A 24,000-nucleotide genomic window follows, 5' to 3' on the forward strand; every position below is an offset into this window, starting at 1 on the left:
CCATTATGTTATTCTCAAAAATTCTTATATAAAGTCTTACTTAAGTATGTGTAATTAAATAATAAAGACTGCTTCCACTCGAGTGCCATATTAAATGACCCCAAGGGTTCAAAGGTGAAATATCACGTCACTCGTTCAGTTTTATATCAAAATTCTCCATTTCCAAATTCCTGGCGACCCAAATAGCTCTACACCCATAACTACGGCCTTACACGCTGCGCACGGCCCGTAATATGTTTCTGAAGATATCAATATATATATATACTGAAAATAAATAGGTTCGTGCGTTCTGCTTCCCCGCTTCAGCACTTTAAGCTATTATCATGTAGTTTGACAAACGAGTATCTCGAGGAAGAGAGGTTATAGAAATATCACGCGAACGAAGCTTACAATAAGGTGATACGTCGATGAATGAAAATATATAATTGAACCTAGAAAACTCAGTCGATTCAATAGAAAGACATCGAATACAATGTAAACACAGACAAAGAAAACGGAGAGGAGTGTTGCTACGAGGAGAAAAGAGAAATAGGTATTTTGCTTTGAATAATTTATTTTCATTTATTATTAAGAACTAGTTTTGTTTCTCTATCGTGTTATATGTGATCGTACATCATTTAATGTATTTATTTTTTATTGCTAACTGCTAACTGATATGCCATATTGGTGCCATATCATAGCTACCACTCCAAAAAGTTTCACATCTGTAATTTCAACAAATTAATGATCTTCTCAACGTAGTCACGTACAACAAGCAGTATCAGTAAAAAAACAGTTACAAAAACGAAAACAATTGTACAAACACATTTAAAAATCACGCGAAATATAAATCCACATTGATAAAAGTGAACGTCGACGACTATATTTGTTAAGCAAATTTGTTGCTTAAATGAGACCAAATAAGGATACATTTCGAACACCCTCTGAAGCCAAAGAACTCTGAAAAATAAAGAGTATATTTTATAAAGCCGAGGGTAACGAAGGGTTAATGAAATTGATGTAATTTCTCAGTAACTGACATATCCACACATTAACATCTAAAGTTACTACAATAGATTAAACATTTGTAAGGCTTCCTGCTTTGATTGGAGTACGTAACGTGTATGTATAATATAAAGCCAGTTCATTGAACCGTATAATTTAAATAGGCTGAGGCTTCGCACACTATCAAATATTTATGATAAATTGAGAGACCAACCAATTGAGCAAGACATATAGTGCTCGTAAGTGTTTGTTCCCAGTATTTCACACTTTCATAATCCACGATCGGAGGATTTTAAGGCTGAGTATCATCCTCTTTACGCGCTTTCAGGCTGCTATTGAGAATATCTCAACAGAAAAACCCAGTAAAACCTGAGTTTACAGCCTTGAAAACTATTACACTATACGAAATAAACATTAACAAGAAAAAAAAAATCCGAGATACTACACACTATAATATTATCTTATAATTTTATAAGATAATATTACAGAGACATACATATATCCTCCTCTCCATTTTGAGGAGAAGGTTGGGAGCCTAATCCACCACGCTGCTCCAATGCGGGTTGGTGGATGTTCTTCTTAGACCTCACTTCATAGTTCTATATTAAGCTCTTTACGAGATCACACACTACGTGTGATCCTTATTGTCCTGATGAAATTGAAAGATAGTAGTTCTATACACATTTAAAGTGTAACCCGACTTGCAGTCTTCCATAATATTACTAAACAAAGTACTGTACACATAAAACGTACGTGTGTATCACACAAATCGTCTGTAAATAATTATAGGTAGGTACTTATTGATTCACGTAAAAGATGATAAAGTTTATTGTTGCGCTTTAGTTTAATACGTTTTCGTTATAAATTATAGCTTTATAAATGGTATTTGCTGTTAGAATATTATAATGTCCACTAGCGAACTAATTTAAAGTTTCGTAGTCCGTAAATGCATTGCAACCTTTAACTCAGTCAGTTCAAAAGTTACACGACATTTATTCATCAAATCCCTTGGTGATATACTTATTGAGCTAAAATATTACATTTTATAGTTTGAATTCAGATATTTGTATCGTTCTTAATTGAGAGCCAAGGTAGTTTAATGGAAAGGTTCTTCGTTTTGTTCCCTAACCGAGTTTCTTTGATTCAAATCATATCTAGAAACACTGGTTTTTCTTCTGGTGTTCATTGGTGAAGGATGTTATTAAAGAAATGTATAGAATTATTATTTATTAAAAAAAATGTGCATTTATTTGAACGCTGTTAAACGAATACGAAAAAATATTCTTTACTTTAATTCGTAATAACTAACTTTAGCGTGTTAAATTATATGTAAATGTAGACAAAGTTGATTTTATTTTATACTACATGAAGGCTTTTCTCGCGCGAAATTTATTAAACTTTACCGTCAAACACATACACACACAAACCGTCAAAATTTTACCCCTTCGAGCAGTGAATTTAAAAAGTACCCCATGGCCTTCCGCGAGACTCTCACTATATCAACAACAAATTTCATTTAAATCGATTTAGTGGCTTAAGCGTTAAGAGGTAACAGACACAGCTACCTGTGAATTTACAATATTTTTATAGATAATATAAATTAAATATTAATCCTAAAAGAGCTGAGATGGTCCTGTGGTTAGAACACGTGCATCTTAACCGATGATTGCGGGTTCAAACCCAGGTAAGCACCGCTGAATTCAAATGAATGAATCATGTGCTTAATTTGGGTTTATAATTCTCTCGTGCTCGACGGTGAAGGAAAACATCGTGAGAAAACATGCATGTCTAATTTCAACGAAATTCTGCCATGTGTATCCACCAACCCACATTGGAGCAGAGTGGTGGAATATCCTCCAAACCTTCTCCTCAAAGGGAGAGGAGGCCTTAGCGCAGCAGTGGGAAATTTACAGGCTGTTAATGTTGTGTATTAATCCTAAAGGTCGATTGGTAAAGAAAGCCTTCATGCATTAAGTATTTCTATTATTCAAAAGTCGTGTTCAATAACCTTTTTAAAAAGTTTAAAATTAAAGCCACATATGGATGTATAAGACTAAACCTATACACACATTTGAATATATATTATAGTTTGTATTATACATTCCGGCTTGTGTTAATCAAGACAATTGTTGAAACCGACAAGCTATTGCAGCTGTTCCGATTATATGATGTTAAAACGAGGCGTAATCATAAAGGATCTGCCATATACGGGGACTGCATGTTACCGTAGCTCTGCGGTAATCCGCTGCACTTTTGTGCCCGTGTAATCTGAAATCGATAAGTGCTCTCCGAGGTGTGGTTTGGTCTTCATTCCCGTGCGAAAGTATTTGTCTGTCTCTATGGTTATTGCGATTTTAATCCGAGTTTATAACTTTTTATATTATACGATAATCGAGCTTCAATTACGAGAGATTATGAGATTGTGAGAGTTTTCAACGATAGATAACTTGGTTAAATAATTTAGTTATTTTATCTTGTTTAGAGTTCAATTATTCGAATCACTCGAACTAACCACTCGTATCGGCTTTGTATGGGTATAATAATGGTTTAAATAAATCGCTTATTAAAAGTTAAAGGATAATATATTTATATATCTTTCATTCACTTCACCAATGTTTCATTCAGATTGTGAAAATAGGAATGAAGGATGAATGGTTTAGCATATCCGAATATTGTCCAAAATTATTCTAAACTAATTAGTTATAAAAATAATGTTACATTGATAAATAAAAGAACAGAAGTCGTGATCCTTCTGAATAAAATTCGGCAAATTACGTACGAAATGTCGAATTGAATTTATTAGAAGGCGCCCGAGAGGAAATACCCAAACTTTCATCTCCAACTGCATATAGATGGAAAACTCGAAGACCATTTCGATATCGCGAATAAGTTACTCGGAATTGAAATAAGTTCGACGTAAATATGAAAGTAAAAGAAAAACCATAATATTGGAATAGCAAACACACAGGGTCTCGACACTGAATCAACATTTGCTGAGCTCATATCCGAAAAATAGGTGTTCTCGCCCGTAATGAGGAGACTTCAGTAAATGTGGAATACTTAACACATTTCAGAGGAAAAAATAATAAACGTAGACTTATAAGAAAAATAACGACGAGTACATTATACAATCAAGGTAAATTTAATTATACATATAATTTTTTTTTTTTCTGAGTCTCGTGAACAAGACATTCGTAGATAATGTCGAAATATCGAGCTCCACCAAATAAAAATAAAAAACATGGTAAATATCCCGTTTTAGATAATGTTAGTAATACATATAAATGTTTATTAATAAATAAGACAAATTACTAACAAGATACAAGGATGTTAAAAGATTGCAGTTAGTAATTTAAGATTTTGAGGCAGGGTACACATATATAATTAATCGTTTTTAATACTCAATTGGTAAATAATAACTACTGTGGTTCTTGCTCGCTAGTGACGGCCTCGTTGGTCTAGTGAATACGAGGGCTCAGATCCGATTTCCTGGATTTAAGCCCCAATCAGGCCGATGAAAGTAATGGAGTTTTTCTGATGAAAAATTATCAGTCAGTCTTGAAGTTGGAAGTGGAAACACTTCCGTGGCTCGGAAAGCAAAGTAAAGCTGTTAGTCCTGCGCTCTAATCTAGTCTAATTCTTTCCGGTTGGATTTGCCGTCCCATCGGATTACAATAGTGAGGGAATAGAGAGATCACCTGTGTGCACTATAATATGCTGCGTGTTTAGCTAGTCTCCCTTGAGAATTGCCGCCGTCGCTAAAATTGGTCACGACGACGCCATTATATTTAGAATCTAGAATCTACCCTTTTTTAAATCATAACCAAAGAAGACTTATCTGTCTGATGTTATAAATGTGATAATGATTGATTATTTTGTATTAAATATTTTCATAGTATATTCGACGGTCTTTGAGAGTACGCTACAAATATTCAAACTTAGTTTAGTTACTCAAAAGAGCTATCCAGATTACACATGTGTGTATATATGTCACAGTTTTATTTTTAACTTTACGCAACAATACATTTCAAATGTTAAGCTATAATATTAATATGTGATTAATGAAAACAAGACTTAAATCGCATTCCATGATATTCCTGCATGACATGTAACTTTATTATAAATAAAAATTAAAATAATGTAGATACATGACTGCGTGGAATGGAGGAAAGAAATATAAATAAATAAAATGTTATATTAATAATAACTAGTGGTCGCCCTATCGTCGAAATTCGACCGCAATTAATTGCTTATAAAATATAAGATGCGTTGATACGAAAGATACGTAGGAAAAATGAGGCTCCACTGGACGATACCTTGTCACTCATACAATAAAAAAAAATGTAATTGATTTTCATCATTGACGTGTGTTTTCATTGGCTTTATATGCGTAAAATATGAATAATTTGTATTAAATACTATATACATAAACGTATCGTAGGGTGTGTATTTTTATTTTTTTTTTGTATTTTTATGTATTTCTAATGCATATTTTATAAAAATCTTTCTGCACTTCTACACATAAACTTTAAGAATGCAAAATTTCATATACCTCCGTGCGCGTCTTTTTGGTAAAAAAAACTGGTACAAATTTATCACTTCACGTATTAATATACAGATAACGAGTTATTTAATCCTTATCTTCACGTTTCTTCTCGCTGGAGGCTGCTATCAAACCCATATAAGACTTTCAACAAGGCACTGCAGCCAATTTTAAGATTACGTCTAAGAAATACCAATAATCAAATTAATAGTAATAAATGATAGCTCATAACATCATAACTAACCACAGTCTATCCAAGATATAAATAATATATCCCTAACACTTTTAATGTATTAAGCCTTTACACGAGTATTTTTTTTAAAAAATTATGATTGAATCTATTTCTAATGTTCCAATAATCTTTACTTAAATAAAATTTAAAGCTTGTTGAATTTCAATAAATACAAAGTTATTTTCCGTTACTATACTTTGCCTAACACAATTATATTGCGTTGATACATAAAACATGCCACACTTTGCATGGCACTCAACTTGACAATAGAGGGAAGCCCATTAAGAACAGCTTAATATTTTTTTACGTTTCAACAAAATGTGAATTCTTACTCGTATTATTTTATACAAAAAACATTAAGAATTATAGTATCTATTAATCTTTCTTTAACTAACATATAAGGAACCGGTGTGAGCCGGATTTATTTTTAAATTTAATAAGGATGGAAACACATAGAATAAATATCATAATAGCTCTTTGCTTTGCAAAGTCTGTTTCTTGGTAAGGATTAAGATAGAGCTTTACAATCAAGCTGGATTACAATGGAATTAGCGTTAGAGACTGGTATATGCATAATACTCAAAACACGGTCATATCTTACAGATTTTCTCGGTATGTTTTCCGTCAAGGATTGCAAAAAGTAAAACGTATATTTATTAGTAAGAATTTTATTTATTTTTAATATAAAATACTTCGCAGTTTAAAAGTGTGCAAAGGATCTCTTCAAAACAATTTTATGTCCTCCGCATTCGTCAGTAAACAAGTTTATGAACTAAGTCTGTCCAGTTCATTTGCAGTCCTATTGTTTATTAAAACTTTGTGAATTCATTATCTTAACACCATATCTAATTCACTTGTTATTTTTTAACAATGACAGAAAAAAACAACATACGGTACTGAATTTAGTCAGAGATTTTGAGACAGAACTCAAAATTTGCACATAATGCACTGAAAATTCGTTTCATTGAGCGCCCTTATACTTCAAACCCTGATGAGATTATAAACTGTCACAAGATTGTTAAACGTGATATAATGCTTACAATTTAAGTCAATATTATTTTATTTTTCGAGTATATTATATTATAAGTTCAACAGCGCGATATTTACAATTCTACGGTGATATTTGTTTAGCACAACAAAAGTGTGTAGAAAAAGAGTTTCGAAGTATCAAATTGTCAAATAAACGCATAGTAATCTCTTGGCAAAACGCTAAAGAAATAGCTAATTAAAGTTGTGTGAAGGAACCCTTGACACGGTTAATACTTAAGGTTGTATGCATTTGTAATTTTCAGAAACTTTTTTGATGAAATAATATTTTTATATTTTCAAAGTGTACTGAAAGCGAAGGAAAATGACTTACGAATAATATTCGAGAATTTCTTATATAAAACCAATACGCAGGACTCTCGATAATCTGTAGTTCGATTTGCTGAACTTCTTCCATTGCTACTGAATCTCTCGTTTGTATGTTAAAATTTTTATTCGGTAAATATGTAAAATAATTAAATGGTGATAATATCAGACGACATACATATTTCTTCATACTCTTAATACATAACATAAGTGATATATTCAAACAATAACATGAGTTTGATTGTGTTTTATTTTATTAATGTCAGAGTGTTGAATTCGTTAAAAGTATCCAAACATTGATATGACGATATAAATTGCGATCATAATTTATGTTAGAGAATAATATTTATTACATTTTTATTGTATACGAGTATAAATACGCAGTACTAAAACGTAACTTCTCTCTTAAAATCTTAAATTATTATAATAGATACTCCGTACTTCCGTAGACGTACAAAAATTAAACAAACATAACTATTGAGATGATTCGCTTCAGCAGTATATGTACAAATATTAGAGCGACACAAAGAAAACCAAGGGCCCCAAAAGACACAGATGCAAAAGTTGAAAGTACAAGAAAGAATGATATGGAATAAACAAACACTAATATAAATATGAATTATGATTACGCTTACTAACGTTCGCTCGTTACCCAAAAACTTTCGTCAAAATTATATAACACTTCAGTTTTATTCGTCTTAAATAACATATTTAAAATAAACTGCAATTTAAGATTATAAAAAACGTTTAAAAACCGTATGACGTGCGTTTAAGATAGGATCGCTTTTTGTTACATACTAATTATATTATGTCAAATCTGTTCTATAGTTTATATACATATACTTAAATATTGAACCGTATTTTAAGTGATGCTAGAAGTTCGCAGACGTCCTAGACGTGTTGTTTTGAGACTACTTGGTTCACATGCATAGGCGGATAGATTTCTTATAATAACTTACTAAGTTATTAGCTCAAGTTATAAGTTGCAATATGTACTTTCGTAATCAAAATAAATATAATTAAATAAAGACAAATACGTTGTTATAATAATAGATACTAATAATATTAAAAAAAGAAAAATAAATGACTTAAAAAAAACACAACTTTAATAAAAAAAAAATTATATTTTATCCAATATCACTCATGGTGATATAAGGATTCTAACGAGACCTCATGAATAAAAATATATTCAGGCATTTAAAAGTTATGTTGGAATTATACATACACACGGGAACCCTTTGACGTCACGTGAAAAACATTAGGTACATTACTTTTGCAGTCGTATAATAACAAAAAATATATGCACTAAAAATACTAAATAAATAAGATTTCTTATTAAAAAGTTTTTATATGTACTACAAAACTGTTTGAAGTCGGTGACGATTCTATTGTGCTCATATCTTTCACGCGATGCATCAAACAACAGCTCATTATACAGCGGGAATAAAAAAACTCACGCCGTTTAATATAGGCCAACTACATACATATGTGGTTACATAGATGCGATTTTAAAACAACCTTTAACATATCATTGTTATGACCTACATTCAATTAGTGTTCTTTGGTGGCTTTGATTTATGCATGTGTGTGTGTGGTAGAGACGTTGATTACGTTTACGTATGTATTTTACGAAAGCTGAGTACATATTTTTTTCCAACCACCACCGTATTAGAATAGACAATATCCATACCTGAACCAATACAGAATCGACGAAACAACTCCAGTGGAATCAATTTTTTTTTTGCTTGTTTTGTAATCAAATCAAATCAAAATAAAATTTATTCAAATAGGCTTTTACAAGCACTTTTGAATCGTCATTTAACAAATTATTTAAAGTAAAGCTACCACCGGTTCGGAATGTAGATTATACCGAGAAGAACCGGCAAGAAACTCAGTAGTTACTCTATTTCAACATCTAAAAATACGGTCATGTTAGTTAAATACAATTATATATGTATGTTATCTCCTGCCTGGAAGTCAACAAGTATTAACTCCACGCTTTTTTATCATCTATAATCTTGTATCAAATAATATGCCTATCATTTACAATTTTCAATATTATAAAAATAAACAGAAAACGATACAGACAGACGATAGATAAAGACAGAAAACGATCGTTTCATTCCATAAGGTTTGTTATTGTATTTTAATCACTAATTGTATTATAATAATCTTAAATAAAGAAAGATTCCCTTGAAATTTATTTTAAGCTTAGCGATAGATTTTTATCTAAGTAAATAAAGTTGATAACTGGGTAAACATTAATTAATTGTAATTACTTCCATCAGTACTATTTTTTTATGTTGTGTTTTGTTATGGTTATTTGTGTTATCACAATTTAAATCATTTCTACCCTAAGGTAAGATACATGGGCGTGTGAAACTATGTTCAGCAAATCGTATATAATGATCATCTTTTATGAATTTACCCAAAAAAACATTACTGATTTAATACAGTCGATTAACAAGTATTCAGAAGTGTAAGCATTATTAATTTCTATGTATAGTATGAATATATAATAACATGTACATGGATTAATAAGTTAAGTCTATTGTATATAAGTTATGTACTCTAATAGTATCAAGACACCTTGAAAAATCACATCAAGTGTTTATTTAAAAGAATTCAAACAGATACTTTATCATAGAAAATAATACCTAAAACTTTTAGATGTCAATAACAAACTTTAAGAATCGATCGACAAAATTCACATATTCGACACTGAAAACTTGAATATAAAATATATATATTTATAAGTAAATACGTTTCAAAGTGGCTTATCACGATAAGTCGACTTATAACATTTTACGATCGGGTCGAGCATCGAAAGTCAAAGCTTTCCCGAAGAGACTCAACTAATACGTTACATAACATTTATAAATACTAACCGCTTGGAGTCGTATCAGAGGTAGTCGCCCCTGACGCTGGTCAGACGTGACTAGATTACTAAAGCTGCGGCCACACCAGTTATATTTGCTTTTTTTTATTACCGCATCCATATTTCAACAGGACTACCCTCAACAATATTTGGGAGCTCCGTGAGCACTAATGCGTTCGTGGCGAGAAAGATGATCTGATCCTATTCAATATTCCCCGCAAAACTTACAATACTCAAGTGAATTGATATTAGCAAACACAAAATAAGACCTACCGAATTTAAAGTGTATTTTCTAGTCATTTATTATATAATTCAGTTGAGCGCTGTGGATATTATTTTTAGAAGGCTTAGAGGTTAATCCACCATGCTGTTCAAATGCGGGCTCATGCTTCCTTGACAGTCACGAGATATATATATCGATGTATTTACCCGGGTTTGAACTCGCAATCTTCGGTTACGTTCGTCTACGATATCAATCTCTGAAATGAAAGACAAAGTAATATATCTCTAGGATATTGTTGATATTAAAAATGCGAAGGTCTATGTTTGGTTTATTAGTTTTTCACGCAACAGAGCAACGGATTGGTGTGATCGTTAGTATATAGCTTATGGATGAGATTGACAGAGGCTATTTTTTTACCGGAAAATTGTACGAAACGAACTCTGAAAAAAGTACGGATTCGATTGGCAGTGTAGATTGAACGTAGTTAAAATAAAAATGTCAAAACTAAAGTAAGGCCCACATTTATGCTTGGTGGTAGGGCTTTGTGCAAGCTCGTCTGGATAGGTACCACCCCATCATAAATTCTACCACCAGACAGCAATACTTTGTATTGTGTGCCGGTTTGAAGGATGAGTGAGCCAGTGTAACTACAGACACAAGTGACATATCATCCTAGTACTATTAATCCTATAACTAAGGGATACATTAATTAATTCTTGTTAAATTAAATGAAGATTAATTTCTCCTGCTTAATTATTGTTTTCTTTTTTTTTTGTTAATTAATCGTTTAAAATTCTGTTTTTAATTATTCTCGACTCCCTTATTACTTTCTGGTTCTTATTTATATTAGTTATTGATGGGTATGATAAATTTATTGGTTTATCTGTTTATTTCCCGATAATTAAATAAATAAATTTAAAAAAAAATCCTAGACTACCAATGTATTGACGGTGGCCACTTACAATACGACATACAGTTTCTTCACTTGTCCATTTAACATTATAAATATATAAAATTACTCATATTAAACCTACCGTTCAATTAAGAATGACGTAAATCACAGCTTTCTCACAACAAAAAGGGCTGTACATACATAATTGTAGTACAACGTTCAGTCCCTTTTGTATTCAAAGAATATAATGTTATTCAAATCGGTCAAGTAGATAATAAAAAGCGGACTCAAATAACAATTAGTAGAAAACCAATCTGTAACTTGTTTATAAAACAATAATGTAAAATTATCATAAAATAACAAAACAAATAATAATAAAATATTAACTTAGTAACAATTAAAACAGCTGTTTTTTTAAGATGAGCTCAAACACTTGAATTAGTCGAAAAAGAAATAATTTTCTAGGCAATTGGTTTATCAACAAAGACATATAAATTATTATTATAGTAGAAAATCTCCTGCTATTTCAAATAATCTTAAAAGACATTAAGGAGATACACGTAACAATATTAATATTATAACATTAGCAATCATCAACATTAGCAGATATCATTATTCCGTTAATGCGTATTCACTCTAATTGATGTCAATCTGATTGATTTCGATCACAAATTTTATAATTATTATAGCCAATCATATTCTTGCCTAGTGGATTGAACACGTGCATTGTAACCGATGATTACGTGTTAATTTGTGTTTATAATTCATCCCGTGCTCGGCGGATTTTCAATGAAGACTTCTAAACTGAGTATAAGTTATCAAAGTATACATAACTGCCCCACTATTATTTCACTCTTATCATCCAATGGAGGGCAATCCGACATTACTGAACAGCGTTCTGGGGCACGAACGGAAATATATGCGCTTTTCGAAGCACGGAAGCGAAACAGTGCTTTGATTTGCAGTGTTTTGATTTTTTTCTTGACGTACTGCTGACTGACCCAAGAACGATTTGAATTCCCTTGTATGCGCGTGGCTCGTATGTAGTATCATACTTCGTTACTGTAATAACTACAGAGTATACAAAGTCGCTTACCGCTGTCTGTCTGTCCCTGTCTGTCTTTAAAAATCTTAACATACAGCTGAGATCTTTAAAACTACGCAACAGATTTTGATGCGATTTTTTTAAATAGATAGAGTAATTCCAGAGGAAGTTTTATATATATAACACATGCATAATATAGTACAGAAACACTGACAATAATTATAGAGGCTTATAATGTGATGGCGTAAGTAAACACATTTTTTTGCAATTACATTGCACATGCTGGCTGAACCCTACGAGATAGATCAACTAAAATATTGTACACATTAAAAAGTTCTACAAAAAAGTCCACGATGTTATCTCTTAGGGATAACTCACAATAAAAAATTTTTATCCTTTACGTATTACAAGAAATAATGGTTTATTTACGAATCGTTTTAAACAATACAGCCTTAATCCATATCTAATTAACTACCTTAAATACATTGTACATTTAATATAGATCAATATGGCCTTGAACTGACTGTGAAAGCTGTATATAAAAACATTCAGTAGTATATTTAGTATCAACATTACACCCGTGCGAAACCGGGCGTGTCGCTAGTATATAATAATAATAATTAGAAAAAAATATTTATTTCATTAAGGAAACTATATGTTTTTCTAATATACGATACGATAACTCTATAAATATAAAATATTTATTAATAGCGAATAATCGACCATGTTTCATTTTTACTGGACAAAGCCTTTTCTGTTAAGTGCAACCTAACCCACTACAGCTTGGCGGATAGGTATGTATCAGAATTTCTTCCGACATATGAAGGTTTTCTCACGATATTTTCCTTTACCGCAGAGTTCTCTAGTACGGTCTGAATTTCAAACCCAAATGAAGCTCTAGTAAAACAAAAGGGAATCGAATGATTTCTTTCAGCAGAATCTGACAGAATCTGACGAGTGCGAATCGTGACCGTACCGTACTATCCTAAGGCCTGATCGATTGTCACGATACAGATAAAAGAAATATTTTACGAAAATCAATTCGCAAGCTACTGTTAGTTCTAATGGTATAGTCTCGTTGTAATTAGACAGACAGACAACATGAAGTATTGATTCTAGTTTCATTGGCAATTAATGCAGCTGATTCATAAGTTGTTTTTTTTTAAATACATTATTTAAAAAAACTACATATCTAGTGAAGACCACGAAGCTATTACTGGTTCGAAATGTCGTTGTGTACTGAGAAATACTGACATGAAACGTAACACTGATCTTTTTCTACTAAAGTCCGGTAGCTGAGATAATGCGTGTTTGATATCTGACACTTCACTCCAGAATAGTATACACAATAAATTTAAACGCTAAAGTCGACAGCGCACAGCTTCGGTTCCTATATATTTAGAATTAAATTAAGACAAAATTTTCAACATTTATTGTAAGTAAACATATCGTTTTTAATATATTATTAATTTGTAGGGCAAATATAAAAGAATAATATTTTATCGTAATTTCTTCATCACCTCAAGTAACATCGTCCATTCGATCACGATCCTGTCAGCTGTGCGATCAGCCTATACGTAGAACTACTACTGGTAATATGTTCAAGAAGTGACCGAGTTACAAGGTCAAAAAAAACATTTTTTTTTTTTAAAACGATACCCTTACACAAATCTATGGTATCACTTATAATAAGCGAATTCTTGATAATAATGTTAAAAATAAAACTAAACAAATGATTTCATTTTTAACGATACATTCATATCAAACAAACATTACAGATATCTTGAATTTAAATAGTAAATGTAAATATATTCCCTTAACAGACGCAATTTATTTAGTAATTATTCATGAGCGCAATACAAATTATAAATTGATCAAAAATAATATCTGTATTTAATTTATAATAAAATATAAATAATATCTTAGAATAGATAAAACAAGAAAATTTCCCAACAATTACAAACTTATAATTGACAAATTAAATACAATTACAAAGACACTAATGAAAATAATTGTAAAACCGAAATGAACCACGTTTTATCGTTAGTCTTCTTATCATATAAAAGCAAATGTATATATATATATATATATATATATATATATATATATATATATATATATATATATATATATATATATATATATATATATATATATTATGTCCATTTTAAATTACTTTTTTTCCCAATATTAATTACCTAGACCCACAATCGTCCATAATAATCTGACCTATATCGTAAAAATAGCGAATCGTAAAATTTCGTATCTTAAAAATACTTTTCCTTCCATTTGTAAGCCTTCGAGAAAATTAAAAGGAAAATTCTAACTACGTATCTTTTGTTTAAACTCGAAGTATTTCACAGCTTTTGGCTATATTTAAATTTAGCGAGAATCTCAGTTACGATATTACTAAAATTTTCGTAATATTCTAACGGGAGCACCGTGGCATACTAATTTCATAGTAGAGTACACTACGATGATATTCCAATGTATGCTATTATAAACTCTATTACGATATGTATAATGCCTAGTATATCTTAACAGTGTTATATATTGTTGCTTACGTCTTGGGACTAAGCGTGTGACCTTCCTACAATTAATACATAAACTAAAATGCTTCCAAAATACGTGTTTAATGGTTATTTGTTTTAATAACAGAATATAATTTTCAAGACATACCAATAGCACTATGTGTGCCTGTTTAATATTGCTTGTATTATATAATCGTATTCAAGATATTGAAAAGATTATTATTTAAAATCAATACACAAAATAGCTTAAATTAATCCGCTGGCTTCACACGCGTGCAATTTCATTTATATCATTACATGAGATATATATATCAGTGAGTCTTTTTAGAATTGATTATTACTTTCTGGGATTACCCCCGTACATACAAACAATCAAATTTTAGGTCTTTATAATATCAATTTAATACATGTATATATATAGCCGAGGTGGCCCAGTGGTTAAAACGCGTGCAACTTAATCGATAATTTCGGGTTAAAACCCAAGCAGGCACCACTGAATTTTCATGTGCTTAATTTGTGTTTATAATTCATCTCGTGCTCGGCGGTCAAGGAAAACATCGTGAGGAAACCTGCATGTGTCTAATTTCAACGAAATTCTGCCACATGTGTATCCACGAACCCGCATTGGAGCAGCGTGGTGGAATATGTTCCATACCTTCTCCTCAAAGGGAGAGGAGGCCTTAGCCCAGCAGTGAGAAATTTACAGGCTGTTAATGTATATGTGTATTGAATATTGTGTGCCAAAAAACCAATCTATTGAGTAGAATTATTCCCAAACAGTGTCAATAATATCATTAGAAACCAATTCAATATGACGACATAATAAGACTAGAAACTAAATTACTTCAATATGATCACGACATACTCAATTTCAATAGCGCAATGGTTGATGGGCCGCCTAGTAATGTAAAAAGTTGCAGGATCGATCCTGAAACCTCGAGCTATCGTCGTCGTCGTAAATAGGAATATTAGTAATTCCTTAATTTATTTGTGGCATTTCCACAAACCTTTAAAATAATAAATATATATTATAATTAATTAGCAGTGTTGTTATCATTTGTATTGTAAATATTTAATTCTGTCTCATTGGTTTAGTGATCTGTTCATACGCTGTTTGCAAATTCTTGGATTGATGTATTGACATCAGTCTTTCATTTAATGGGCTATTCTTTCATTAAATGTGATACACTTGGACAGAGAAATAATATTGTTTGTTTTTGTGATATAGGTTGGTGGCTGATTCACCTGGTCATAAAGAAGCGCTGTAAGAAATATTAACGATTATTTACATCGCCAAAACTCAACAAACTATGAGAACTAAGATATTCTATCCCTTGTGTCTATAGTTCCTACTAGAGTCGGAAGGACACAATACTAAGTATTTCTGTTTGGCGGAAGAATATCTAATGAATAGCTGGTATCTACCGAGACGGACTTGCACAAAGCCCTAACACCAAGAAACTTGTACAGTAAATGAACTGCCCGTCAATGTCAATGTCACTGGTGGCCTAAATCCTCCTCTGCTTTTGATAGTTTAATCAACCACTCTGCTCCAATGCTAGTTAATGAAGGCATAATATTAGTTGAATTATGAACACGAATTAGGCACATGTAAGTTCTAAGATTGGCCAGATTTTAATATGATGTATGTATATTTAATAAGGAATAATTTATTATGTAGAAAAAAAATAAAAGTCAATTCTGTAGGTACATAAAAACAGCGGATGAATGGGATCAATTAGAACAAGCAATCCGGAGACCTCTGTGGTTCACAAAATAAGGGTACCGTTGATTAAGTTATAAACTATTCTAAGGCTACGATCACACTGTTACCATTTCTAAATGAAGTTAAAATGCAATTTGTTTTAATTTAATATATTCATTAGGGTTTCGTAATCGAATTTCAAATAATTAGTTGTTAGAGATCCAAAATTATTATCATGGAATATTATTTTCTAAATCTTGCATAGACAATGATATTTACAATGACGATAGTTTACAAAATAGTTTAAAAAAAAATAACAGAACAGTTTCACTGTAATTCGATACCCAACGTAAAACGGCCCGTATTTTACAGCAACTTGAACAAATACTAATAATTACACTGAAAGTAAAGTCCGCCCAATCTTAATTGTAGCTTGATTTGAATAAAGTGAGCCACTGTAAATATCTACTGGCTCACTGCTCACTAACATTTTATGTTCCATGATTATCAGTACATGTACAGTTCCGAATGCTTAAAAAAATGTCGACTTTTCTTACAATTTAAGTACCCTAGTAGCAAGTAGCCTTACCTCTGACAGGCTCCTCGTCAGTAGATCGGTGGTACGATTATTTAAACGTCATCACTTCAGGAGACCCAGACCCGCCACAAACAAAATTTAACTGGGAGCCTTCATAATTTACACGTATATTACCGGACCAACACATGATTACAGCCGAAATACGGATAAAACTGTTTTAAGGACAAACTCATCAACGTTTCAATTTATTTAATTAATACAAATGGATTTTACTTACGAAATATAATAAATGACGTCCTCCTGACCGTTTCAACGGCGGCCATTCGCAAGGGATACTAGTCAACTGTGATCATATTATACTGCACAGGTATGTGCGCTAAGATAGGCCTACGCACGTATAAGTACTACTCTCTATTTCCTCTTTCTCATTATCTGATGGGATGGCGAAACAACGGGAAAGAGTTCATAGTCGGTTTTACATGTTTTGATCTTCCAGACCACACCCTAGCAGTTTACTCTGAATTAAAAATTAAGACTAAACAAAAATAACATAAAAGGTAACAGTGATTTTTGCGTGAAAACCATTAAAAAATTAGATCCTACGAATACATTTTCTAGTAGTATAAAAAATTTACTAAAATAAATATAACATCCTTAAGAACATTTTTATCGTCTGTATAAACACAGATGATAAAAAAGACGAGTGCGTATTCCTCGATTCTTATGCGAAATATATAAACTGAATTTCATTGGTGAAAAATAATAGATGTAAAAGATTAATCTCGATCACATCTGATTTAATTTATTCCTGTTAATATAATAATTCATAAGTGCACGATGAAGCGTCGTTGAATGAAATTTATTTTGATTTTGAACGAATGCTCTCAATATTGACACCATATCTATACACTTCTACCTATCTAGGTAGAGCTTTGTGCAAGTCCGTTTGGGTAGGTACGACCAACTCATCAGCAATAGCATTGTTGCATTCCGGTTTGAAGGGTGCGTGAGGCAGTGTAACTACAGGCACAAGGGACATAACATCTTAGCTCAATAAATATCTTAGCCCAAGCTTGGTTGCTCAGTGATGTAAGGAATGGTTATTATTTCTTACAACGCCAATGTCTACTTACCATCTGAAGATCCATTAGCCGAAACATTACATAAAAAAATAATAATAATTAAGCACTGATATAATACATACGAAAATAACCCTGTAGATTAATTCTTCACTCTTAAACCAATGAACTGATTAAATGAAAATTGGTACAGAGATAGTGATGTTGAGTTTAGTTATCTATATGAAGGCAAATGTAAAAATAATCTAGATTTAATTGTATGAAAATTTATAGAGTTGTTATCGTCAGTTGCTGGCATATTAACTGTAATACCACTTATACGGTGTAAAAATCGTATTGAATATTTACGATTTGTTATTTTCCTTTGTCGGCTTAAAGTAATTCAATATATATTTTTTGTTTCAGTTTGCAACCAATTCTCTCGTGGCGTGGTGTCCATGCTTGGAGCTGTTACACCGGACTCGTTTGATACCCTGCACTCTTATACGAACACGTTTCAAGTACCCTTCGTGACGCCCTGGTTCCCGGAAAAGGTGAGATGATATTTTAATTAAATATATTCTATTTATCCGAAAACCTTTATAAATAAAAGCTATACAAATCGAAGGTATAAAATTGCATACCCAATACTTTTTATCAACGATCATTTAAACATAGAAAAAATGGCATACCCTTAATCGAAACAAACTTTTTTTTTTAAGAAAGTAAGGTTAATTTAATAACTAAGCAATGGTATCTATTAAACATCCTGCGCTTAACAGAATCAACAGAAATAGTCTGTAATATTCGTGTACAATCTTATTACGCAATCAAATTCAGAAATAGCTGTATCCGATGGTTCAATGGTAATACGAAATGCATTTCGTGCTTGACGTGTGAGCGTATTACCAGAACAAGACGTGGGTTAATTTCAGCAATCTATCTAGACGATACAAGAACATGAGTACTAAGCAGTGAAATATCATAAACCGTGTGTTTCGAATCGCTCACATACCCGGAATATCAGGATCTACAGTACAAGCTAAATAGAAGACCAACATTGTCTCAGACGATCAAACGACGTACGCATAACGTAACAAACAGTTTTATCGTGTTTGTTTACTATCGAGAAAAAAGGCACTTCTAAAGCGCGAAGGCGAAAATTAGTTATCTAGATTTATTAGACAAAAACGAACTCATCATTTCACTATTTGTTGTGCAAGCGAACTTATCAATTTAATATTTTTTGGGGCATTGTGCAAGCTCATCTATGTATTACCTACTCATCAGATATTCTGTTAAGATAAATCCGAGCTACGTTTCTAAAAACAGCTGAGCTGATCTCGAAACAGGCTCACGAACACAATAAGTGCATCTTTAATAAAAAATAGAACAAAATATATAAGGTTAAAACATAAACATTGTACAATAAATATGTCTATACAATGATGATATTAATTAATTTTAATTAAATGTTTTACGTAGACGATAACTTCCAAATTCAAATACCTATCGTTCCGAATAATGTAATAATAATTACTTCTAACTGACGGTAGACTAGCCCATTGCATACGAAATATTATAGTGCGTTTTGTGTTCACTATCATTCCAAAATAGGAAAGCAATACAACACGGTCCAAGACTATTGGGAACTAGTTGTCGCCCGCGGCTTCGCTCGCGTTTTAGGGGTTTGTTATCATGTGTTACATACTTCAAATAAGAACACAACAATACTGGATACTGCTGTTTGCCGGTAGAATACCCGATGAGTAGGGTGGATAGGGTGGTATCTATCCAGAGGGGCTGGAATTTGTAATATTTAATTACCTTATTCAATAATTATTTCTAAGCTAACATTACGTGTTCAAATAAACCAATCAACTCGAAGAAGATCATGCGATTTTATGCCGTATAGTATTAATATAAATATCGAAAACTATTCCATAGTTAATTTTGTGCGACAACGCTAATGGATCAAAGGTCATCTTAGTTAAAATTAAATTACACTGGGAATTCAGACAAATTACATTTACAAAGTGAGAATAGGAGAATATAATAAAAATCGTATTTGGAAATGTCACGGGTGTTATTTAAGTTTGATTATTATATTTAAGGATATATGTAAGGTTAAATCCACAGTACATCTTTTTATTTTTTAAGGATATTTTTCATGTAGAAATGTCAATGCGCAATCATTTCTGTTTTATAATTTGTAATGAAAAAAATATGTCGTTTTGATTATTAATAATTTACGATTTTTAATCAAATTAATACGCAATTTGATATTTGTGGCCGAGTACGCGTTGAGCCAACCAAATAATTTTATTTCTGTCCCGAGTAAATGTGTTGAATTATTGTATTGAATTATGCACAAATACTTTAATGAAAATGTGACTGCATCTATCATCTATTATAACGCATATTCCGTCGTTATATACCTATATATATATATATATATATATATATATATATATTGTCAAGTGCCGCGTTGCCGCATTTAATTGTCCAATATGGTGGACGTACTGAGTTGAACTGTAGTTCACAGAACGCTACTGTAACGTCAAATATCTCCATAAAAATTAAAAAAATGTATGGAGTTACTGAAAATCCTTTTTTTTGGCCGTGCGTGTGTGCCCGTGTGTGCGTGTGTGCCCGTGTGTGCGTATGCCTACGATACATATCATTTTTATCATTTTAGTTCGATTTCGTCAACTTCCGTTACGAATAACACGGAGTTAAATGAAGCTTTTATTCTCGAATATTTCTTTCAAATCATCGGCTAAGTCCCTTCCTTTCCAATCGATGCAGCGTAATCAACTCTATTATATATTCCAAATTTATCGAATGTTAGACAAGTAGATATATTTTACATGTATCTTTAAGCCTGATCTTTCGTTTCATGTAATCTTATAAGACAAAAATGTATCCATTACATGACGTTTAGCAGTTGTAAAATTTAATGACGCTTTTCCAGATTCATAAATAAGTACCTAGTAGTAAAGCCCCCGGGGGCCCAATGCTTCCTCTTCGTTTGAGAAGGTTAGGAATTAATTCCACCACGCTGCTCCAATGCTGGTTAGAGGTTACACATGTGGAGGATTTACAAAGGATTAATTATAAACATAAATAAAGTACTTGAGCATTCAGTGGTGCTTGGTTAAGTTTTGATCCCGCAATCTTCGTGTTGTAGCCCATGGGCCATCTCGGCTCACCAAGTGCCTAATAAGCCAGTGACCCAAGTACCTAATAAATACAACCCAGATGAAGCCGTGTTGAAATGACAACATGATTATAATAATACCTACAATTTCTTGACATTAAACAACGCACCCATACTACTTAGTATAACCTGAATTCAGTATTCGAACCTGGAACCTTAGCATAGGCAACGGTATGCGCCATCGATTTTTCATATAATAATATTTTAACAGTGTTCAACGTTTATACAAAATCGATATTCGCCTTGTAATGAGTGATTTTTTTAATGAAAGTTTAGGTCTATTATGAAAAACCACAAGATCGAATTTAATCTTGGATTTTACGTAAATCACGTGAACAGAGCTCTCATTCATGATCTTAATAACACTAACTTTTAATTACAGATTGTAATTGTGTGATAATACGTATTCATTTTAGGAAACAAGCATGATGCGATTCCGTTCTGAATAAATTAAGTAAAAATTTATGAAGCAATGATAGAAACATAAATATCAGCTGAAATGTGCATAAATTACACAAGCCGCAAATTAGTTTCGCCTTGCAATAGTATGAGACCACAAACGGGCTGCACACGCCTTAAACTACCATTTATGAGACACTAGTGACCCCACCCCTCCACAAGTTCAAAACTATTACACTAATTTCAATGAAATAAACTCTTTAACTTTCAACAACTTGAAGGCAAGCAAAAATTATATTCACATATAATATGACCTCACATAAAAATATTTCAAATTTATTTGCGTTGTAACGACTTCAATCTAGTGTATAGAAGAATTGATTTACATATATTATTATTTATTTGGGTTATAATATATTTAAAAAAAATGTTTGTGCTAGATGCACAAACATTCGAGGATAAAAGGTTCCGACATCGTTTGACCGAACACTATGTGTTTTTAATGTAGAACTCTACTCTTTTTAGTAACTTCGACTAGAAGGCGCTGCCGCACTTCAACTTCTATACCGTTCAAACTTAAGTAGTCTTCAATGTCTTTGGTTAAGCGATCGTTGTGGCAATTTGTTTATACACTGGCAAGAAACCGTCTACCAGGTGTTCCTAATCTTTAAATAGTATGAAACAAAATCACATCTCGCCGTCTGTGCGCTTAGATCTTTTAAACTACGCAACGGATTTTAATGTGTTTTTCTTCAATAAAAATATTGACTACCCATCCCGAATTCGGTCAGAAAAAATAATTTTATACAGTGAGTTTTTAACTAATGCTTAAAATCAACTTCTTAATTCGCACGTTATTGCATACAGCACACATCGCTTCGCAGGTTTTCATTGCAAATATAAAAAACGGTTTTTTTTAATAATAATTACTTTTTGGTAATCAAATTAAACTTTAGTTGTCGTTTTCCCATCGTTCTTCGTCTCAAATTTAACTACGTCTAAGCTTTATCATATAAAATATACAACGTGTAGACATATGTACTTTCTATCATTTATCGGTTCTAAAACGAATAGTTTTTACGTGAATCAACAATACTTATCACTGACATTTCACGATCGTGTTCAACGATGATTTTCGTTTGTTTTTGCCGTACTATAGCATGTGGATTTGAGCCGTAACGTAATCTATACGTAACCTATCTCGATAAAATATTTTTCCAATTAAACATTAATTAAAAATAGTTACTGTATAAACCTTGCCCGCATGGAATGGTGTTGAGAATGCTAGCAGCATTTCCCCGTTGAATCGTAATTCCCATCCTCTAGGCAAAATATGAACCAGTCGTTCTGTCACCAGTGGAGAGAATTATGCACTACTACTCCAATGATTAAACATTGAATATTAACAGATATCCTAGCGCGTTAATTTTTATGTGCTTGCCTTGTCACCGTATAATTTTATCCATTCCTTATATCGCTAATGCAGCCAAACCATGGAAGCTAAGATGTTATGTTCATTGTGCCTGTAGTTACACTGATTCACCCTTATAACTGGAACACAACGATTCTAGGTATTATTTTTAGCTGTTGAATATATATGAGTGGGTGGTATCTAACCAAACGGGCATTATATCATTATATCTATCATTATAGCATTATATCTACTTGGTGGTAGCCCTTTGTACCAACAAATGCCTACCACCAAGTAGATATAATGCTTAAATACTATTTTTATAACATTGTGTCTCCTTACGCAACTTTTTATACACATATTAGGCACTGCACTTACGATAAACGATCATTTACACTTCGATCGATATGAGAACATCCATCCCACATTCAAAACTGTTTCAATAAAATTGAACATCATAACGGTTAAAGTACGAGGCTCAGCATCTGGCACGTTACATAAATATACACCCGCTTAAGTAATCTCGCGTCGAAAGGAAATAAACATTATATAAAATTATATAGAGAAAGCGGTTTACCTTCGAACAAAGAAAAAAACTGGCGTCCTATCCTGGAGAGTGCCTCATCAAGGAAATTGTCACTTTGCGGCGAGGCGCTAAAAATCATTATATGCAATTCTAACCTTTATGGAGCAATATTTCGTACGGAAATAAGACATTTTTCACTTAAATTTTCCATGCAAATTCCCTGGAAGCAACTCGCTCTTTGATTGCCTATCATCAAAAAAAATTCATACGAACGTTAAAAGTATAGCTTTATATTTTAAGGGCTTTAATTCTCAAAAATGGACCTAAATGACTTCTAAAAAGGATTTAACAATAGATACCATTAACGTTGTTAGTGTAGATTTTCGTCGTAAACTTTTAAAATTTATTATTTATGCGATTAAATAATTGATATAATATGTAACTATATACTTACTACGGATC

At 32.0% G+C, this 24,000-nt stretch overlaps 1 protein-coding gene across 1 annotated transcript in view; it reads left to right on the plus strand.

The window, feature by feature from the left end:
• Nucleotides 1-24,000, plus strand: part of LOC113403864 (glutamate receptor 1-like) — a 229,725-nt gene that overhangs the window by 151,271 nt on the left and 54,454 nt on the right. Inside the window, exon 4 of the mRNA XM_026644486.2 lies at nt 18,409-18,536. Within this exon, the coding sequence (XP_026500271.1) occupies nt 18,409-18,536 (128 nt within the window). The remainder of the gene's footprint in view (nt 1-18,408; nt 18,537-24,000) is intronic.

The sequence above is a fragment of the Vanessa tameamea genome, chromosome Z, assembly GCF_037043105.1.
Source record: "Vanessa tameamea isolate UH-Manoa-2023 chromosome Z, ilVanTame1 primary haplotype, whole genome shotgun sequence".
Taxonomy (NCBI): domain Eukaryota; kingdom Metazoa; phylum Arthropoda; class Insecta; order Lepidoptera; family Nymphalidae; genus Vanessa; species Vanessa tameamea.